The sequence below is a fragment of the Ammospiza caudacuta genome, chromosome 7 (assembly GCF_027887145.1).
Source record: "Ammospiza caudacuta isolate bAmmCau1 chromosome 7, bAmmCau1.pri, whole genome shotgun sequence".
Classification (NCBI taxonomy): Eukaryota; Metazoa; Chordata; class Aves; order Passeriformes; family Passerellidae; genus Ammospiza; species Ammospiza caudacuta.
The window spans coordinates 28,029,921-28,050,799 of NC_080599.1; the positions used below are offsets into that span (position 1 = coordinate 28,029,921).

Here is a 20,879-nt window from a genome sequence, read left to right on the forward strand (position 1 = left end):
AGTAGTTCTATTGCTTGTTAAGATGCTGCTTCTTGTTGTTGGAGAAAACATTTTGGATTAGTCACTGCTTCTAACTGCAAGACCCCATCCAGTTACTCTGTCAAACCTCCACGCTGACCTCTAATATTTCCAGAGCTTCTGTGCCTTGCTTGATATGAACAGTTCCATATCATCTTCCAGTTATTTACTCTTCTATTTGAAATAGGATTTTATTGAAGCTGTAATGCTGTAAATCCTATCTTGGGTAAGAGTGCTTGTAAACTATTTTTATAGAGTCATGTAATTACTGATAATTACTTCCATGTCCTATGAGTCTGGTGGTTTACATGAAAAATCCAGGGTCTTGTTGGAGGCACACACACACATATGCAACAGCTGAACTTTGAGGTCACTGCGCTTCCTGATCTGAGGACATACTCCTGTTGAGTCTGAAGAGAAGGCTCCCCTTGAGAAAGACAAGGGGAAAAACTGTAAATAAGTACAAGGATTAGACTGCATTGCCATAAATATTGGATTCAAAGTTGCTTATGTGATTTAGCCCCATTAAGTTTAATAGAATTATTAACTGCTGGGTATTTAAAATAAGATTTCTCAGTCTGGATGTAAATTAAACGTGACCTTGTATTTCAGCTTCCAGAGTACATGCTGATACTCAATGTTTTATGTCTAAACATTAATTTTTCATAATATTACTTTGATTTTGATTTTACTAAAGTCATCAGCTAATTGAACATTAAAATATTCTTGGTTATTTCTGTCATCTTTGGAGGCTGCAGTACTCAGAGAAATTCAGGAAGCAGTTATCCTAATTGTGTAATTCTAAACAAATAAAACCATTTGTTATCCATTAGGTGCCTGTTAATGACTTAAACTTGACTCCATTGTAATTGCAGAAATGTCCTGAAAATGACATAAGAAGCTGTTGTCTTGCTGAAATAAAGCAAACTGAAGAGAAGTACACTGAAACCCTGGAATCGATTGAGAAAGTAAGATGCTGCTTACAGACTTGTAACATGCATTTTTATAGCAGTCTAGAAGGTAAATTAAAATAGCCAATGTATATATAATTTCTTTCTTTCAGTTTTTCATGGTGCCATTGAAGAGATTTCTGTCAGCATCAGAGTTTGATACTGTTTTCATCAACATTCCTGTGAGTAATTAGATATTTAATGAACAGACATGAGGTTCGTAGCCGATTGTGATATATTGGTGTTATGTGTTACTGCACAAAATGATTATTTGAAATACAATGCATGGTGTGTTTGTGTGGATATTAGTTCATTAAAAAAGATTTACGCTACCAATTTATTTTTTTTCTGCTTGAGAGAATAAGGTAAGATAAATAGGATTAGCACGTAAGACAGTGAATTGTTATAAACTGCAGTATGTTTGATCTTTAAAAGCTAATAATTTCTAGAAATGGATTATCTTGTAATAAATGCTGTTATTTTAATGATGGTACAAAGTTGTAACTGCTAAGTTACCAATTGCTGTGTACTGGCTATCTGTAGCTGCTCTGCAATTCCTTGTAGCTGCCCTGGCTCCTGCATCATTGAACACACTCTCAGTTTAGGACTCAGAATCTGGTGCTGGAAAGGATAAGGAAATCCTCTGTGAATCATCTAGGAAACCTCCTATTTGACTGAAACAATAGTGGTTCCTGTGGTTGCTACTTTGTGTCATTTATTTTCAGCTTAATCAAAACAGTATGACAGTTTACATGTATTTGTAGTTGATAAGAGATCAGCATGTCTTTAGTCTGTCTAACTTTAAAGGAAGACATGAGAAATGGTCTGAAGCCTCTCTCAACACAGAAAAAATGAAAGCAATGTTCTTTTATGAGGCCTTTTTAAAGAAAGGGTCCTCACAGTGTGGCCCATGAGCCACATCAAGCTGTTACTGCTTGTTAAATATCACCTCTGGTTTGGCCATATATGGTGTGTCCAACAGGCTCTCAGGTTATAGGAGGAGGTGTTGAGGATTTTATTCTATTCTGTGAGAACCTGGCCTGTCTGTAAAAATGTTTTGGTTGCTGTTCCAGCATCATCCTGATAGAAGGTAAGTTCTGACACTTACTATGCAGATGATACCTGACCCCTTGCCATATTTTTCCCTCAGTGAAGTTTTCACTCTGCCTCTCGATTGCTGTCATGTCCTCCACTTTGAGAATGTTCTGGACTAATATTCACAGATATCAGTAACTAACTTAGCTTCTTGAATTACATCAGCTCCCCACAGAGATTCCTTTGCTTTTGAAAACAAATCTATATTCTGTCCTGCATTAGTGTTTCTTACTCATTGCAAATAAAGCCATGATGTGCCCTACCTAAGTTACTGTAGACCTTTCCTAAGGCTCTGTGGGCTCAGGCATATTGACTTTTGTTGAAAGACCTAATTCCAGTCAATGGAAACAGTGCACAAGGGTACAGAAAGGGCTTGAATGCTGTAAACACAAGCAGAGAGGTCAGCCCACTCACTACTAGTTAAAGGATTGCATGGGATCACAGAAGATTAAAAAGAATAAAACCTGTATATTTTAGACTAGAGAGACACATAGTAAGCTTATATTTCAGTTGTTTTGTATTGCTTTTTGTTACCAGCATTCAGTGTTCTGCTGGTAGAAGATGCTGCTTATTCCCAACTCCAGGAGCATTTCATAGGCATCCAATAACCTTAAAAGAAATACAGGACTTGCCTAAGCCAAAAATATTTGCAAATGCTTTGTCTGCTCAGGCCTTGTCTGTGTGGCAGTTCCTCATCAGGAAGGCTGGAGGGCAGTGGAAGCTTGCTTTAAACTAAAAATAGCTGTTACAGAGAGCTCTGCAAAGTGAGATGTGAAGAGCAAGTGCTGTGTTCTCAGAACAGAATGGATTTTCTTCTGTTAAGGGGTTGTGGTGAAGGATTGTTTCCTTAGGGTGATGTTATGTTCCTTAAATAGACTCTAAAAGAGGCTTGCTGATACCAAAATACTTCATTTTGAAGAAAAAAAGCAATTACCCCAAATTACTCACCAGTCTAAAGAGAGTGCCTTTCATTGGCAGACATATTTATAAGTTCTGCTCTTTAAAGTGAGTGTATGGCTTTATATTTGCATCTGTATAGGTCTGTCTATATTGTGTATATATGCATTTGTATGTACATCTATGTGTGCACCCACATATAAATGCACTTACAGGTGCACCTGTGCATGCCTGTGAATTATGTATATGGACATACAGAGAGAAAGAGATGAAAGTATGTGTAACAGATACTGAAGTGTTGGAATATTCATTAACTTCAAATGATGTTAACATTAGTTTCGTTTAAAACTTGATTTGAATTAGAGATGGCAACCCAAAAAAGACCCATTGTTCCCTTAGCATTAAGCTGTTTTTCAGGGGTAGTGCTTAGCTGAGTCCCTGTGTACTCCTTAGAAAAAGTGCTCCTGTTCCAAATACACTAATTGGGAAGCATTTCTGTAACAATGTCTGTGTACTGCAACTTAAGATTCTGAGGATAAGGCCATACAGTTGCTAGCAACTAAATATTTGATCTGTTTCAAGATTCTGCATCCTCCTCAGTGAGGTGATTGTATGTACTGTTAGTTTTCATCATGTGAAGTGAAATGTTTTAACTCAATTCACAAATCAATGTTGAATATTATTTTTGTAGTGTATAATTTCTTGAATTAAATCATCTTCAGTGGCTTGCTCTGTTAAACAGTCCTGTTTTTCATTCCAATGGTCTGTATACTACTTACAGTTACCCAGATTTCAAAACTTCTTAACCTGTTTTGACTTAATTTGTTATGAATTCTCTGACAGCGTCCATACAGTGTTTAAGCTGATGCAGTCTCCTATAGTTTCTGTATGATGGTGTATAAGTAAGGAGAGTTGCAACAGTAATCAAAGAGCAAATATTTCTGCAATATTTTCTCTCAGACATTAGCTGTGTGCTGTATTGGGAAACTCATTATGATTGCAGTTAATTTAGCATTAGGACATCACTAATCGACCAATGTAATGTACAGAACTAATTTTTCACAGCTCAGGGACAAGAATCATTACTTCAGCGTGTCACTAAAGCATTTGCTTGACTTGCTTAATTTTAAAATTATCATTATAAAATAAAGGTGAATTAACAGCACACATTCCAAGCCAGAATAAATTAGTCTCTAATAGGTAGTTCTTGGAGTTTAGTTGTTCTTGTTGCACTCTAAGGGAAGATGTGCCAAACCTTGAAATGAGATTCTATTCTTAAATAATCTAGTTTCCAATTTATTGAAATTAATGAGTCAAACATAAAATAATTTATTTTTATATTCAAAGCTTTAAGCCATTTTGTTTTTACAAAGCTTTTCCCCTCCCCATTACTGTTTTTAAGGACTTGGTGAAAATTCACAGGAATCTTACACAGGACATCAATGATTCCATTGTTAACAAAAATGATCAGAACCTATATCAAATATTTATTAACTACAAGGAAAGGTAAGATTTAAGGATTCTTACTAATTGTGCTGATATGTGCTCAGTATGGTATTTTACTGTATTTTTATTTAATGAATATTTCTGAAACAGGGTTAAGTTCAAAGTAAGTTATCAAGCTAGTTTTGGTGTTTTGAGCTGGAAGTCAAAATGCCACCTATTGTTTTATGAACCCTCACTCTTGTTAGCCCAGCTTTGCCAATATGTCTACTTAGACAGGTAACAAATATATTTCTAAGGAAACTTAAATTTTACACAGCATTTTTTTCATGCACATGATGCCAGATATTTTATAACATGTACTAGTACTGTTTAAGAGATAAAATAAATGATACTTATTAGGGATGTTTCAGATTCAAGAACAGAAAAGGTCATAACTGGAAAGAAGAGGCAGCATATGTAAAAGAGGAGAGAAGAGACTATGGTCTTGCTTTAGCCTGGGTCAGAGGTGTGATAGTAAAGCAAACACCCTTTGCCTTCAAGCTTTGAAAAGCAGCCAAGCTGATAGCAGGATAGCTGTGGCAATATGCCATACCCTGTGGGCTAATTGCCAATTTTTTACCCACCTTTTCATATTGTTCCTTCTGCCAGCTCTGAACAGCTGTTGGACTCACCAAATGAATTTATGTGCCTGTGGTACTTGGCTGAAAACACTTGTTCTGTTGACTACATTGCTGACCTACCTTAAAGTAACCTTTGGGATTTGGTTGAAAATTAAGTCCTTCTGGGAGCACAGTCAGACTTGAGGGAGCTAACTGGATTTGCTTCAGGGTGAAGGAGGATTACTGCAGTAATAATTAGTGTGTGAGAAATTGGACAGCAGCATCCCAAGAATGCTGGATGGGACAGTTTTCCAAGGGAGAAGGGTGTCCCTGACTGCCCAGAAAGAGTACTGCCTTCAGAGACCCTCTGTCTCAGCTTCCGGTTTGGAGCAGGACACAGTTATTTCCCAGGCTGTTACACTTTCTGCTGCTGTAGGAGAGAACCAGGGGACAAGTTGTTCTGGAAAATGCTTATCTTTCTAAAGTTGTTCTGAAATGTGAAAAGAGGAACAAAGGACACTGAGAAGAAATACCGTTTCTATTACTATAAAAAGGGAACAGATGTTGATGCAGTGTCAGAACCATACAGTGGTTAAAAGTAATCCAAAATGGTAAGTTTTAAAGTTATCATTGTCATCACCTTATTGTGAAAAAAAGAATTAAAAGGGTAAAGGTTAGGTGAGAGAAAAATAAATTTAGGACGCTTCAGTTGAAGGCTCATGGGAATCCGCCAAAAAAGGTTTGAAGCATACAGAAGAAATCACCTCAAGAAATAGATGAAAAGGTGAAAGAAAGGAGCACTCTTGGCACTGAGACTAGCAGAAAGAAGCACTCCACAGAGAGAGGCAAGAAATTCCTGTTGTAAAACCAGGCTCCTTCAGGAAGCATTGCTTCACTTGACATCTACTGAAAATTTCTTGAGATTTTGTACACTAATATTTTGATCTGAGAGCTCAGACCTGATAGAAAATGTTGGTGATAGATGAGTATGGATAACCTACAAGTTCTTTAAAGGATGGCTGTACTTAATGCTATTAGGCCTGTGCTCCAGAACTTACTCATTACAACCATGAAAGTCTACATTGCTGTAAACACTATAGACTGTTCTGTTCAACAGAAAATTTGCTGCTTTTTCATGAATCCTGTATTTATCAGAACATATTTATATATAGGTAACTATTAAAGGAAAATGCAATGATTTTAGACTATTTTGAAAGTAGAGCTAAACTGTTCTCCTGAATAGTATTCATTCATTCATGTTGTCCATTGAACACATGGTTAAACTCTACCCTTGCTTATATAGGCACTGTTTCTCTTGAAACAAAGATTGTTGAAAAATGGTGAAGGGTTGTTCTTAAATAAACAAATGTTCCTTTCGTTCTTTCTCTTGCTTTGATTTAGGTTGGTTATTTATGGACAGTACTGCAGTCAAGTGGAGATAGCAATATCGTGCTTAGACAATATCTCTAAGACAAAAGAAGATGTTAAATTGAAGTTAGAGGTATCAGTATTTTTTAACATGTATATATATATATGCACCTTATACCATGTATTTCTGTGACTATGTGCTGCTTTCATTGAAGTCAAAGCCCTTATGATGATGAAACTATCTGGACTGATGAGTCTATGTGTTTCCCTTCCTTCTTTTGGAGCCTCTGATCAAATGAAAATGTGCTGCATGCTCTAAAGTGTGCCTCCTGATCCTGAAGTGAAGGGAGCTTTGCCCCTGACATTAGCAGAGTTAGTGTTTTCTCTCAGGATGTGACCATCAATGGTACCCTTCCATTTATCAGTGTGTCTCAGCTGGAATGCAGAATTGCAGGATTAACAGGCTAGGAGGCATCTGTAGGCTGCCCAGGCCCTTGTCCCATGGCCTCAGGGTTGTCTGCCGTGACCCCGTGGTGCTTTCTGCAGAGCTGCTGCCCGTCTGCTGAGCCCTCAGGGTCAGCGTGTCCCTGGCTGGTGCCCGTGGGGTGAGGGATGCCATCTTTGCCTTGCTGCCTTTGTGTGAGGCCTGTGCTGAGCCTGCCCCGAGCGGTGCCAGCTGCTCCCTGGGCTGTGCTGCCTGCAGCCCTGCTGGGCTGTCCTGTGTCTTCTGCTGCACATCATTGCCAATGCCACTGAAGGGGAGGGGGCCTTGGACAGAGCCCTGAAGAGCTCTGTTTGCAGTTGTCCCTCAGGTGGTGCCGGAAACATCAGTCACTGCACTTTTTGCACCTCATAATTCAGTCAGTTTTTTATAGACCTGGAGCATAACATCCCAACCTGGATATTACTCTATTGTGAGAGATGAAGCCATGGAAAATTCAGGGCAGACTGTCCCCACCCATTTACAGATCCAGTCACATAGGTCAGGTATTAACTTGTGGTAAATCCATGTTGGATATTCCCATATACCTTCCTCATGTGCCCAGATATTGATGCCAAGAGGACTTGCTCCACAATTTTTGCAGTGAAGTGCTGAAGTGAGACTGACTGACCTGTAGTTTCCATGATTGCCTTTTGGGGTTTTTTTGCCCCATAGGAAAATATTTTTTTTAGTTGTATGGAAGGCCTAGTTTCTGTTGCCTTTGTTCTACTCTTTTATGAATGTTGAAACATCTGAGAACATGTGACTAAATGCAGGTTACTTTTGCTTTTTTTGGCTTTGCCTTATCAACGGTTTTTTCTTCATTTTGTTGCTACTATTTATCACAAGCTTAAGATAGTTGTTCTAAGTCACTGAGTTTTCATATGTATCACTTGAATAGGTTTATTTTCTAGCCCTATTGTCTTATTCTTTCTTCTGCTTTGAACTAGGAATGTTCCAAGAGGGCCAATAATGGGAAGTTTACATTGCGGGATCTCCTAGTGGTTCCAATGCAAAGAGTGCTGAAATATCACCTACTGCTTCAGGTATTTTATTTTTGAAATTTAAGGGGGCTGAGAGAAAAACTGTGGTTGTTTATCATCGTGGGTTTTAAAAATGAAAGCCAAATGTCTTTATCAAAGGAAGGTGATTGATGCTTCCCTGGATTTGTTAAGAAATAAAATTCAGTCAAGTGCAGGGTTTCTCCCAGAGATAATTCCTTAGAGCTAAAGCATATCTGGAGAAAATAAAATAAAATAAAACATGATTGTTTCCTCAGTCTCTGGACCTTTTATTGTTGGTGTGTTTAAATTGGTTAGTAGTACCAAACCATAAGCATGGTACTTGGAAATGTGAACCATTACCCTCCAAAAGAGGAAGCTGGGCCATACATACAGCATACTTTTAAGATACTTCTTCGCTGTCATAAATTGCAATTAAGCTATATTTATTTTGAAATGCTTCTTGTTATAACCCACAAAGCATTAGCTTTTGCAGTTAGTCCTGTAATAAGGGTGGAGGGTCTTATAAATTTAATTTGATAGCTGTGCCAGGAGACTCATTAGTTCAGCTGAGAAGAAATGTATTACTATATTAGACTGTCAACCTGCTGATGCTTGTAAAATGTCATTTTAAAAATATCTACTACTTATATATGGAGCATAATTTTTACTCTGCAGAACAACATACATTTTGTAATATTAAATTTTTGAAATACTTCTGTAAATGAGTCATCAATATTTTGATCAATGCAAAATAGGAAAAAAGCAAAATTAATGGTACATCTTCTTAAAAAAAACTTGTGAGATGGGACTTATGATTTTATAGTCAACCTGTATATTGTGGAAAGATGATATACAATGTCGCTATGCTCTGTGTAACAATATCTGTTGTACAAGGAACACATTTTACAGACATGGAAAGAAAATGAGTGAATTATTAGAACTGCAATGAAAATCTAAGTACTAATTATTATTAATTGTAATATGAGTATTAAAAATATTATTCAATTTCTTATGATTTTATTAAGTTATCTGAGGTGAAATGTATAATTGCCTCAAATTATAAAGAAGAAATGGCCTGTTTTCCCAAGAGGTTGTTATTCTACTTCATAAGGCCCCAAAAAGACTCAGTATTTTCCATATAGGAAGCGGTTAAAAGAATTCTTTGAACAAATTTCATTTGATTTCAGTGTGTTGTTTGAGTCAGCTTCCTCTTAGGTATGATGAGACAGTGACTTTTAAGCTGTGCACACTTCAGCTGAAGTTTTACTGACAGCCTGGATCCTTGTCTGTGGACAAGTGCATGCTTTGGAATAGGATGAAATACCATTACACATAGCAATGTGTAAATGAACCTGACTGTTGTTTACCTGGGCTTCCAGCATGCACATACAGTAATGATCTGATTTGGCAAGTTTTAAGTGCTAGACAGACCAAATTCACTTCTTGTGATGGTTCATTAGCAGCTCAAGTCAGTATTTAGGCTGTGCAGCAATCATTCCTGAACACTTGCCAATTAACTGTTTGCAATAGTCCCCACTCACTGATAGGCTGCTCACTCTGGGCATGAAAATGCTTATTCTTGGGCTGTGTTTTCTGGCTTTGGCTTCTGTATTTTTTGGGGGTGAGGATGAGCAATGATGATTTCAATTTATAAAAATGACAAACAGTGGGTGGAAAGTTTTAACTGCTGTGTCCACAGGAGCTGGTAAAGCACACTACTGATGCCATGAAGAAGGCAAATCTAAGACTGGCACTTGATGCAATGAAGGTGAGTGTTTAAGGCAGTGAAGTATAGATGTCTGTTGGTGGCTAGAATGGTAGCTCAGCATTCTATTTCCTGGAGGAGATCATGTTCTTCACAACATTTCAAACATGTTTTCACAGGTTCCTGTGAGCTTTGTATGTCATGGCAAGTATAAACTTGAGGGTTTTGCTCAAATCTGGGAAACAAGTTCAGTAGTTTTCTGCAGCAGAGAGCTTGCAAAATGGAACTTCCCCATTTTGGGTTACTTTTGCATCTGCTGAAGAACAGGTGTTTCAATCATGTTGTTCTTGCTTCTGAAATTTAGGAGCATTTCTACTACTGTAAGTCAATTTGAATCAAGATCAGTAATTTTCCAGTGAGATGGAGAGCTGTCTTTGTTTACAAGACCTTTTTATGTCATCTTAATATGATCTCTGTGGCATTACCTTTGAAAGCAGTAGTATCTTTCTGGAGCTAAGGTACCTGTCACTGTAGATTCACCTGCAAGTGGTACAAACAAATGCTTTATAGAATAACGGTGCTGCCTTGTGCATAAGGTGATATATTATGTGCTTTGCACAGCTTCAGAAGCCAAGCATGGCTCTGCTTCAGTTGCCTTCATGGCATGAATGGTGACATTCATGTGCTGGAATTGGGAAGGTTTTTCTGTTCTCTGTGGAGAAAGGAGCCAACATGACATAAATTATATCTCCTGTTGTAATTTGTATGGTCCACAGTAGATGCTGAAGTCAGACTAAGTTAGTTTTGTGTCACACAGCTGTCTCATATTTTGTGGCTGCCTTGAATGCCTGGAATACAAACCAGCTCACAAATGAGATTTTTAGTTCCCTTCTTTTGTTACCCATTTTTGTGCAGTGAATGTAGAGGGATGGGCACCATGATAATTTCCCTCGGAGAGGTGCCTGAAAAGAAGTGGCACAATGTTCATCCATCTAGTGGCAGGCCATGCATCCTGGTTGCTGCTAATTGGCTTGGAAAATAACTCTGTTTTATATTTACCCCTGCTTTCTCTTTCCAATTTGCTGTTTTTCTTCATTGTTGGTGTCTGTTGGATGTAAAAATCAAAGAAATCTCCTGCCAGAGTGGCTGTGGCAGATACGCACTGACTGGCTGGCTGTAACCAAACAAAATACCACAAATTCTCACTCCCACCCCCTCCAAACCCACAAACCCCTGAGATATGAGTGTCTTTCCTTAAGGTTGCAGCATTGTTCCCATTCTGATTTACTGTAGCCCCTGGTATTGTAGTAAAAATAACAGTGTACCACTGTGTTTAGCTTTGAAAAACCCCGGTGTCTCTCACCAAGAGAGACAAAAAGAAAATGTCTTTGGAAAAACTGCTAGCAAAGGGGTACTGCCCCCCAGGAAAGAAAACTCTTGGAAGGATGATGCTGTTGGATTTCTTTTGGCAGCAAGAAAGGAGGTTATTTAATTGCTAACCCAAGCCTTTTTAAGAATGACGTGAATGTATCCTGCACAGATCCATTTGGGAAGCTAGCATAATGACTGCAGCTATTCATAGATTTTGATTAAAAAAACATCTTGGGGAGAAGATGTGTTTTCCTCCCACCCTCCAAATTTGTGACTGTATTGAAGGGATACTGTGAAAGCAAGTTAGGAAGATTGGAATGCCTTTTCCAACTGCTGCTTTCAGCATTCCTGACCCTACCAATTACCTCTTCTGCTCGCTCCTCATCTCTAGCCATAAACACAGAAGCCCCAGCAAATTGTCACTATTACTCAGGCATCTTCAGAGCATTTTAAAGGCCTTAGTGAAATGTGTACAGTACATGTTCTGGTAAAGGGCACCATAATGATCTCACCCTGTGACTTCAGGTAGTATATCCCTTCAAAAGCCCCTTTTAAAATCTGCTGTGTAATGGCTTCTCTCTGCTGTGCAGCAGTAAGAGCAAGATCCTCCTACTGGGGCTGTAGCTTATAAGCACCCAGGTTTATGATTAATTTACACCTTGCATTCTGCTTTTGAACTGCCATATATATGTTTTCTGCTATGTTCTCTATTTATCTCCTATTTACCTCCGAGGTTGGATGTTGACTGCTTTTTCAGTAGTGAGCTGCATGAATTATGTTTCCGTCTTTAATCTTGAAAAAAAAAAAAGACTGAGGAAATTCAGAAAAAACCAGCTCTTTTTAAGAATTCATTACTTGTTTCCCTCTTTCTTGATAGTAAGTTTGTGTTCCAATAGATATCATGAGGAGTGTTGTAACTATTATTAACAAATGCAGACACTTTTTTCCTTTATTTAGGCATACATATTGTTAATTCTTGAACATTAAAGATTAAAACATTATTTCAAATAAAATTACTAAATACGTAGATAAGACAAACATAAAATTAGAAATAAACTTGTCAAAATAATCTATTACAGCAGTCTGTTATAGAGAAGTTATTATTTTCCTCTCTTTTGCTGTTGATACTCTAGGACTTGGCTCAATATGTAAATGAAGTAAAGAGAGATAATGAAACACTTCGGGAAATTAGACAATTTCAACTATCAATAGAGAATTTGGTATGTGATTTTTTAAATTTACATGTAATTTTAAAATCACTTTTGATCAAACATTTTATCCTCATTTCATAGGATTTTATAATATTCTTGATAATATTTAAGTAGAAGTATGTTTTGCTTATTTAGAATTCTATTAAACTACATAAATCTCACTGTTCTGCATGTTGGTAGTTAAATATGTTTGTAAGTGTACAGTGACTCTCAGATGTTTCTGTAGTGGGAAAACCTTTCCCATTTGAAGACCAAGATAGAATGGGCTGATTCTTTATAGTATTTAGTTTATGTTAGTGAGGAAAAGACGTTTCCTGGTCTGAGAAGTCCTTTATGGGAGTAAAAAGGAGTGAGTGGTCTAACATTTGAATGTGTTGCTATCTTCACACTTGCTGTGTGGTATCAATCATTTTACTGTATTTCAGAACCATTCCCTCTTGCAGTATGGCAGACCTCAAGGTGATGGGGAAATACGGATAACGACATTAGACAAACGTGCAAGGCAAGACAGGTGATGGCATAACTTGTGGTGTTGGCTATTGAAAACCTGTGAAGTAACTCTTGCTAGATTGGAGGTTGGCTCACTGATTCGTGGGGGCTTTCCATTCCACTGGGCGTTCACATTACCTGTCTGCCATTGACCACGTGAACGTGCAAAGTGATGAATGGAAAATTCGTTATTACATTATTGTCTAAGATCACTAAGTCCCTTACAAGGAGTTGGTCTTAAGCAAAAGTACTTCAAATGTTGGTTTTATTAGCCAGTAGTTTAGTTCTTCATCTTCAAAATTTTAAGTGCCACTGGCAAAAGTGTGTAAGTTAAGACTTTCTGGTGTTAGCTTTCTGGAGTGATTTTAACTGTGTCTGTATTGTATTTTCATAGGCATATCTTCTTGTTTGATCTAGCTGTCATTGTTTGCAAACGGAGAGGCGACAATTATGAAATGAAGGAAATAATAGATCTTCAGAAATACAAAATTACAAACAACCCTACTACTGATAAAGAAAATAAGAAGGTAAATATTTGTTGTTAACTCGCATAAAATGCTTATTTTTAGCAAGAATTTGAAACATTTTGTGGGAGTTCAAATTGTAAGTACAATTTCTTTAAGATGCTTTTCATTTTAAATATAAGCTGGAGTGAATATTTAGATTTCAACTTTATTTTGAGGTAATTTAAATTTTGAGTAAGTCTTTCTAAGGGAACACAATGAAGTAGTCTTACTGTGCCCAAAATTAATGAATTAAGGAATATACATATGCTTTGTTATTTTTTTGAGGGTTTTTTTCCCTCTTTCTGTTCTTCACAACTGATGACTTTTGTATTCCCAATCTTCTTATGCAGTGGTCTTATGGCTTCTACCTCATTCATATCCAAGGTGAAAATGGTTTAGAAGTTTATTGCAAAACTAAAGACTTAAAGAAAAAATGGCTTGAACAGTTTCAGATGGCTCTGTAAGTATATTTTTATTAAGATAGAATCACATTCATCATTCATGTAAGAATTTTGCTTAAACTATACTGAATTTTTTTCATGTTTTAATACAGTCTAGTTATCTATTTTATTTGATATTCTGAGAAACAACTGATTGACATCTTTATCAACAGTATTTCCCTGAAATTCCTCTTGGAAAAGGAAGAGGGCACTGTAGGCTATGCAGTATTTTCCAACCTTGATGCTGAAACTGTTTTAATAATGCGGTCTTAAGCAGCCATGAAGAAATAATAATTATATTAACAATAAATATCAGAACAGTGACATTTTTCCTATCCCATTTTAATTTTGACTAATTGAAGTATGTTTTTGAAAGGTGATGCTGGTGGTTTGGGAGGGGATGCTGGCATCTTTTCTAGGAGGTTTTATCTAATTTATTAGTTAGCAGCTGAATCAAGTTGCTTGGCATATTAGATTTAGTTTCAAAAGGCTGATTTCCTTTGTATGTTTTAAAGTGAGAGGAGGTTGCTTTAGACTTCTTGAAAAGTAAGTGTTCAGTTGCAGCACTGCAGATTACATTATTGTTATGCAGCATGAACTTTATTTCCATTTCTGATTCTTGTCAGAAAGACAAACATGATTATTGATGCTTTGGGTATTGTGATTAAATTTAAAGCACGCACAAGAGATTTGGATGACAGGTGATGCTTGCTTTATGGAAAGAAAAAGTGGGAGGGGGCTCTCAGTGAACACAGCATTAGCAATGGTGGATTTGGATGTGGTTGTAAAGGGGTGTGGATTCAGGAAAAAGGCTATTGTGAGCTGATTTGAGTGAAACCTGCTTAAAAATTATGTATAAAATTTTAAAAACCTCAGTATGATAAGTGTTAATGATATAACAGAAATATATGGAAGGAGAAACTGAGCTGGACAGATAGAATAAAGCCTGTTTACTAGGTTTCCCATCTTGCTGATTTTTACTGAAGCAAAAATTACATGTGTTTTGGCAAAAATTTCTGGGTGGCATAATTTGGTTTGGAAGGAAGTATTTCTTTGCATGTCTACCTCTTTTTGTCCCTCTGCTCTCCCTGCTGTGCTTTGTGTAATATCATAATTATATTTACTTAACATGTGTGTGAGAAGTGAGGCACTCAGACTTATCAGCTTCAGCACTGTGACTCTTCATCACTCTTTAGGCATCCTGGCCCAGTGCCCCAAAAAACCAAACAAACCAGAAGTCAGGTAAGGAGCTAAGAAGTGGGAGGAGCCCTATGAATTTTTTTTTTTTTTACCAATTCTTCCCAGCCATGTCTATGGTTGTGTGCAGGACCATTCTCCCCTGCCCATCCTCGTGTTGCTGTGTGAGTGCAGCTCTGCCCTCGTACAGTGCTGGGCACCAGCCAGCCCTGCTCAGCTGTTGGCAATGTGCCTCTGTCACAGGGGTTATGGCTGCTGCTGGCCCGTGGGAGCAGAACCTCTGTGCTTGGCAAGTTCATGTGCTACTCTTTCCTCTCTGGCAAATAGACTTGGTCTTTGAAAATGGGTGGTGGTGCCTTGCATGGATGTTTGTCCTTCTTGTAAAGCCACACCTCTAGTTTAACCTCTGTCCGTGTGGTTAAGGCACTGGGGCTGGAGCAGCAGCATCAGGGCTGAGGTGCAACATGGTGCAATGGCATTATTGCTTTATCCTTTCTGGAGTTCTCATTGCTTACCCCCAGCTCTGTTACATGGGCTTGACTTCACTGCATGTTTCCCTCAGCATCTCTCCCAAATCATTCCTTGGTGCATGCAGCAATGATGATCTTCTAGTGCATGGTGAGACACAAGAGCTGGTATTTAGGAACAAACTAAGCCAGGTGTGTGGAATGGTCTCTCCATTGGTTTCATTTGTAGTTTTCAGGGTTCTCATTGTCTACTGTGTAGATTTTTTTTTTTTTTTTTTTAGATTTTGTAGATATTTTTCTGCTCTGAAACGTAGCTGTGATTGAAATTGTGCTCTTATTCATTGCATTCAATATAATTACTACTTCCATTGGCAAAATACTTCTCATTAATTAAAATTTTACAAGACTGCAAACCCAGCACAATTCAAGGGGTGAATAACTTTGGGTTTTGATTATCAGAAATGATATTGTTTACTGAGTTCCAGACAGAAATTTCAATGCCTTTGGGATAGCAGTGTGTTGATCTACTACTTTGTAGTTTGTGCAAGTGTTAATCTAAGAACATAATAAGAGAACAAACTAGGATCTCTCTTATTATTTTTAAAGTAAAAATTAACCTTGTTGCTACTAGAACAGACTAAGAGGCATAATTATTTCAGCTAGGCTGTAATTTCTCTTTTTGAGGGGGGGGATGTAGATGTTTATACTGGTGTATGAAACAGTGATGATAGTTTATTTGCTGAAAAAGCACCTATTGTTGAGAGGCTGGTGTTGTTGAAATGAGTATTTGCCTCCAGATATGGGGAGTTTATTGATGAAGTATGAAATAGAGGAGAACACTGCTTTGCTGGCTGGACTTGATTTAGGTGCAGAGGGCAGGAATACATTAGGCATACTTGGTATGGGAAATCCCTAAAGGAAGACTTGATGAAACCCCAGTGCTATTTCCAGAGTGTTACTTTTCAGAGTAGTAAATTTCTCATGGAAAGCTAATTTCAAAAACCTGTGAAAATATTCTACCTCTTAGCCAGCTCTGTTAGTGTAGTGTGTGGTGAGTTTTGTTTTGCAGGAGATTGGAAGTGCTGAGTTACTGGTCATAGGAAACTGAGTAAATAGTTTTTATTTATTTTATTTATTGGTTTTTTTATTTATGGCAGCTCTGTTCCCACAGTATGTATTTGTTGTTTTCCTGAGACTGTTGCTTTATTTAGAAAATATATAATATACCAAACACCCCAATTTCTTTTTCTCCTAAGAATTTCATGGGTGTTCCTGATGTCTCTTCATACAACAATGATACTGTGGTCTGGCTGCACTGAATTTGATGCCGTTGACCTAGACATAGTAATAGTCACAGCTGCTCATTTACCTATAGATCCCCAAAAAAAGTTTACTGTGTTCAACCCAAAATTGCGGCTTCTTTTGGAGTACTGGGTTTTCTGGATCACAATAAACTGAAGCAGGATACTGGGGCAGCATAGTTAACATTGCAGTCCAGCTCTTAAAGTGGAAACTCTTGTTGGTGGATTGGAGAAGTTTTCTTAAAGCTGTCTGTCAGAAACCACTGGAGGATGTTTTAAGAGGAGCCATCATTGCCAGTGCCTGAGTTCTGCCTTGATGTGCCTCTTCTCTCACTGCTGTGAATGCACATTCTGCATGCACAAGAGGGTGTAACCTGCTTATTGCCTTGGAAGAGATGTGGGGCTTAACTGTGACTGTGGCCAACTCGAGCAGTTGCTATTTTGTTCCTCCTGTTTTGTTGTTGTTCATAGCAGTGGATGATGCAAGGGTAAATAAGCATATTTGCAAACATAGTGCTGCAAAGACTACTGTTACCAGCCATGGAATGTTTAAATTTGGTCTAGCGTGTCAAATAGCACTGGTTTAAATGCAAAGTCATTCCATATCCAGGATAATATTGATAGAAGTGTACAGCCAAATTACTGTTCCCATTCAGCCAAATTAGAGACATCATGTATTAAACGAAAGTTTGTCACCAATGTGATAAAGTGCATGGTTTATTTGCCATAACTAGGTAATTTAAAACCTCAAAAACTGATTGTGTGAGACACAAATCTTTTATATTTTCTAGTAGCACATCTTGTCTAATTTCTTTCCTCTCCTATTGAAAACACCAGAAGAATCAGAACAAATAAGTAATATTTTCATGTTATTCGGTTTATGCTAAAAGGTGGGCGTGTTGATTGGTATTTTTCCCTAGAAAGCTCTTCTACATATGCTTTTTGATTTTAAAGATAATTATTTTTAAAAGTAGTTGGCTAATATTTGTGTCAATGAATTTATGCTAACCATTCTTTTTATAAAGAAAATACTGATTGAAAGGTGAAGCATCCCTCCTCTCTTGTATGCATATGTACATACTCTGTTTATGTACCTCAGCTATATTGGTACTTAGTTGACTAATTACAAGGCTTAATTTCTTATTATAGAGCAACTGCTTTTCTCATCATTGTTGGGAAGAATTTAATTCTTCTGTTTTCTCACGAGATGATAGAATAAATGGTGAAAGAAAATCTGTTAATTGTTGCTACATTTGTCTCATGCTGACATTAAACACTCCCTTCCATCCACTAAATACTTTGTGTGTAGTTTGTTTCTTGATCGCAGCAGAGCATGAAGCAGGTGTGTGTTCTCATCGCCACAACAGCAGAGATCTTTCCCATGAAAGGCTGCAGATTATATTTTCCCACTGACAATATTTGAATCCATTAGTGTAATATGACATGTAATATCTTATGCTGATTTGTGCTGAATTTATTTTGTCATTATGTTGTCCACTTTCCTAATTTAATTAAGCCTTTCTCAACTGGGTTTTGTAATCCACTGTAAAAATGACTGTCAGCAATTTTGACTTGAGTATAGAAACATCTTACACATAAATGCAATTTAAAGAAGCATTTAAGTTGGAAGAGGTGTGTAGAGATTTTTTGCTTTAGTCTTCTAGAAGGCTTAAGTTGCTCAGGGCTGTGTTAGCTTTAGTCCTGCTGGATTTCAAGACGCAGAACCAATATTGTAAAGTCTCTTGCAACAGTGTTGTAATACACCTTTTAATTAGCCTTTACTCAACTATTGCCTTTCACAAACTGAGAAATTTATGAAAAGATGTTGCAGGCAGAGGAACAGTTAAAATTTCACTTTCTGAAGTACTATGATTGTAGTTTCTGCTTTGACATAGCTGAAATAGCAATATTAATATCATGTCTAATTAGTAATGCCTGAAAAATCAGTGGGAAACAGGTTCATTATAGTGGTTAGGGTGTGCATTAATTGTATGGAGTTAATGAATCTGATTTTTCTTTTAAATACCTAAATAAAAGATGTCAGACATGAAAGCTGTTCAGCCTTCACAAAATAGTGGTTTTAGTTTTAATTACACTGTACTTTGTTTTGGGTCACTAGAGAGTTTGTGCAACAGCTTGGGTAGAGTCTAACATGTTTTTGAAAAATTGCTGCTTCAATTCAACATAAATTCACACCTTGCAACTCAAGGGACACAGAACATATCATCTGATAGTGAGGAAATAATCCTGAGATTCATTGATAATCAAACATGGTAAGCGTGTGAACAACAATTTAGATTGGGAAACTACATAAATTGCATCCAGAGCTCATTGGTTTTCTAAATTTTAAAGAAAACTAGTACAAGACACAAGGTAGGTGCAATGTGTCCTCTTACCCATTATCATTTGTATTTTCACATTTGCTTTGCACTCTGTGACTAATGACATTGGTCAGATTCCACTGCAATAGATCTGTTCCCTCAGATAGTGCATTAATAATGCATGTGCATTAAGCTTTCTTCTGAGAGAATATTTGAGCTCTGACATATTGAACACTGGCATATTAAATTAAAGCTTTCTTATCAGAGCATCATAAAAGCTTTAAGATGTCTGCTGCATTTTTTAAATAACCTGCAGAGGTGTTGCACTTGTACCAACCTCATACAGGTTACCAAAGCAATAAACAAACATGTCCGCCTGGGGTTTTTTCATCAGTAGAAGTACTGCAATATTGCAAAAATGAATGCCAAGTTCATGTCTGGTAAAGAAGAATGCTTGCCTGTTCTTTGCTGTGACTCCAGTTGGTTTTGATCGAATGTTTTTCAGGGTTATAAGCAATCATTCACAACATATTTATAGTTATAAAATTTCTTTAGATTATTCCAGACACAGCAAGAACTGTGTGAAGATGCTGGATATGATTAAGAGCACAGTGTAAGGACAGTGTAAAATGTGAAAGCAAACCAGAATTTATGAAAACAGTGGGTAAACACCTGAAGATGATAAATATACTTCAGTGTTATGTCTTCCAGTTCACAAAACCTGAAAATATCCCAATCCTTAAGTTTCTACAACTTAACTTAGAATATCTGAGGAATATTCCTATGACAATTAGTGCTTCTTAAAATTCAGTGAAATAAATTTGTAGTGACACTACATCATAAAAATAAAGTACCACCATCTTAATATTGGCTTTTTTTGTGCAAGGAGTTTTTTCAGTGTTAAAATATGGAATGCTGCATTACATGTTTGTCTTGATACTCTGGTTATATGAATAGATGTCACAGCTTCTCCCTGAAAACCAATGCTACCTTTTTTGTTAGCACATATAGATATTTCTCTAATAATTTATAAGTTAGTGGCTGTATAAATCCTGTACTTTCAGAGTGTTTGACTCCAAAACACAGATTTATCTTCAGTTAAGTGTAAATATGGTAAAATATTTAAAGCTTACCAATACAGGCAACTTGGTAAATTTGGATTTGTAGGACTTAGAACTTTCGCAAATAAGGTTCAGCCATTGAATATAGATGTATATAAAGTATAGATGCTCTTAATTTGCAAATACTGATGTGTGACAGAGCTTTGTTCTTAGCAGGTAGCGTTCAAAAATGTTTTACAGGAATAAATTAGCTCAAAGCCATTCACCTCCCATGCTTTTTGGGGAAGTAGACTGATAAGAAAAAGGAAAGCAATTATCTTATTTGAAACAATGCAGTATGTTTCCAAAAAGTTAACAAGATAATTTCCTTGATCTCAAAAAAGCCACTCATCATATGATCAAATAAGCAAATTTCCTAGCAAATTCTTAGAAGTTGCGTGTTCTTGATCAAAAGGAAAATTTACTTGTGATATGGTTAATTTAATTTTATAACATGTCTTCTTGATGAAGACTCTTTGATGTGACAAAACAGAATGTTTGAGTATTAGCATATGGAGAATTGATTGATTGATTACTTCAGTAAATAGCATTCTCAAAGATGGTTCTGATATATAACAGCTAAGCTGGAAAAGAGAAAATGAATTAGCTGTAAGTAATCAGCATTGCTCCTGAGAAGAGAAGGTGAAAAGGAAGCTGCAAATCATCCTTTGTGAAATGGCATTGCTTACTTCTAGTGAGAGTATCCCTTAGGAAAGGCTTTTTATTTATTTTTTGGTAAATAACAAAATCCATGTAAAGATTCAGAAAGGAATACTTATTTATATTTTACTTACTTGTAAATTACTTATTTTTGGCTTTCTCTCTGCCTTCTTACTTTCTTGTTGCACAAATGCCTTTCTGTTAGATGACAGCATGTTGTGTGACCAGGTGAAATGGTGATAGTTGCGCAGAA

At 36.9% G+C, this 20,879-nt stretch overlaps 1 protein-coding gene across 1 annotated transcript in view; it reads left to right on the top strand.

Moving 5' to 3' along the window:
* Positions 1 to 20,879, top strand: part of VAV3 (vav guanine nucleotide exchange factor 3) — a 147,523-nt gene that overhangs the window by 56,970 nt on the left and 69,674 nt on the right. Inside the window, exons 6-15 of the mRNA XM_058808132.1 lie at positions 894 to 986; positions 1,082 to 1,150; positions 4,363 to 4,466; positions 6,407 to 6,506; positions 7,805 to 7,900; positions 9,558 to 9,626; positions 12,068 to 12,154; positions 12,571 to 12,656; positions 13,029 to 13,161; positions 13,491 to 13,600. Of these exons, the coding sequence (XP_058664115.1) occupies positions 894 to 986; positions 1,082 to 1,150; positions 4,363 to 4,466; positions 6,407 to 6,506; positions 7,805 to 7,900; positions 9,558 to 9,626; positions 12,068 to 12,154; positions 12,571 to 12,656; positions 13,029 to 13,161; positions 13,491 to 13,600 (947 nt within the window). The remainder of the gene's footprint in view (positions 1 to 893; positions 987 to 1,081; positions 1,151 to 4,362; positions 4,467 to 6,406; positions 6,507 to 7,804; positions 7,901 to 9,557; positions 9,627 to 12,067; positions 12,155 to 12,570; positions 12,657 to 13,028; positions 13,162 to 13,490; positions 13,601 to 20,879) is intronic.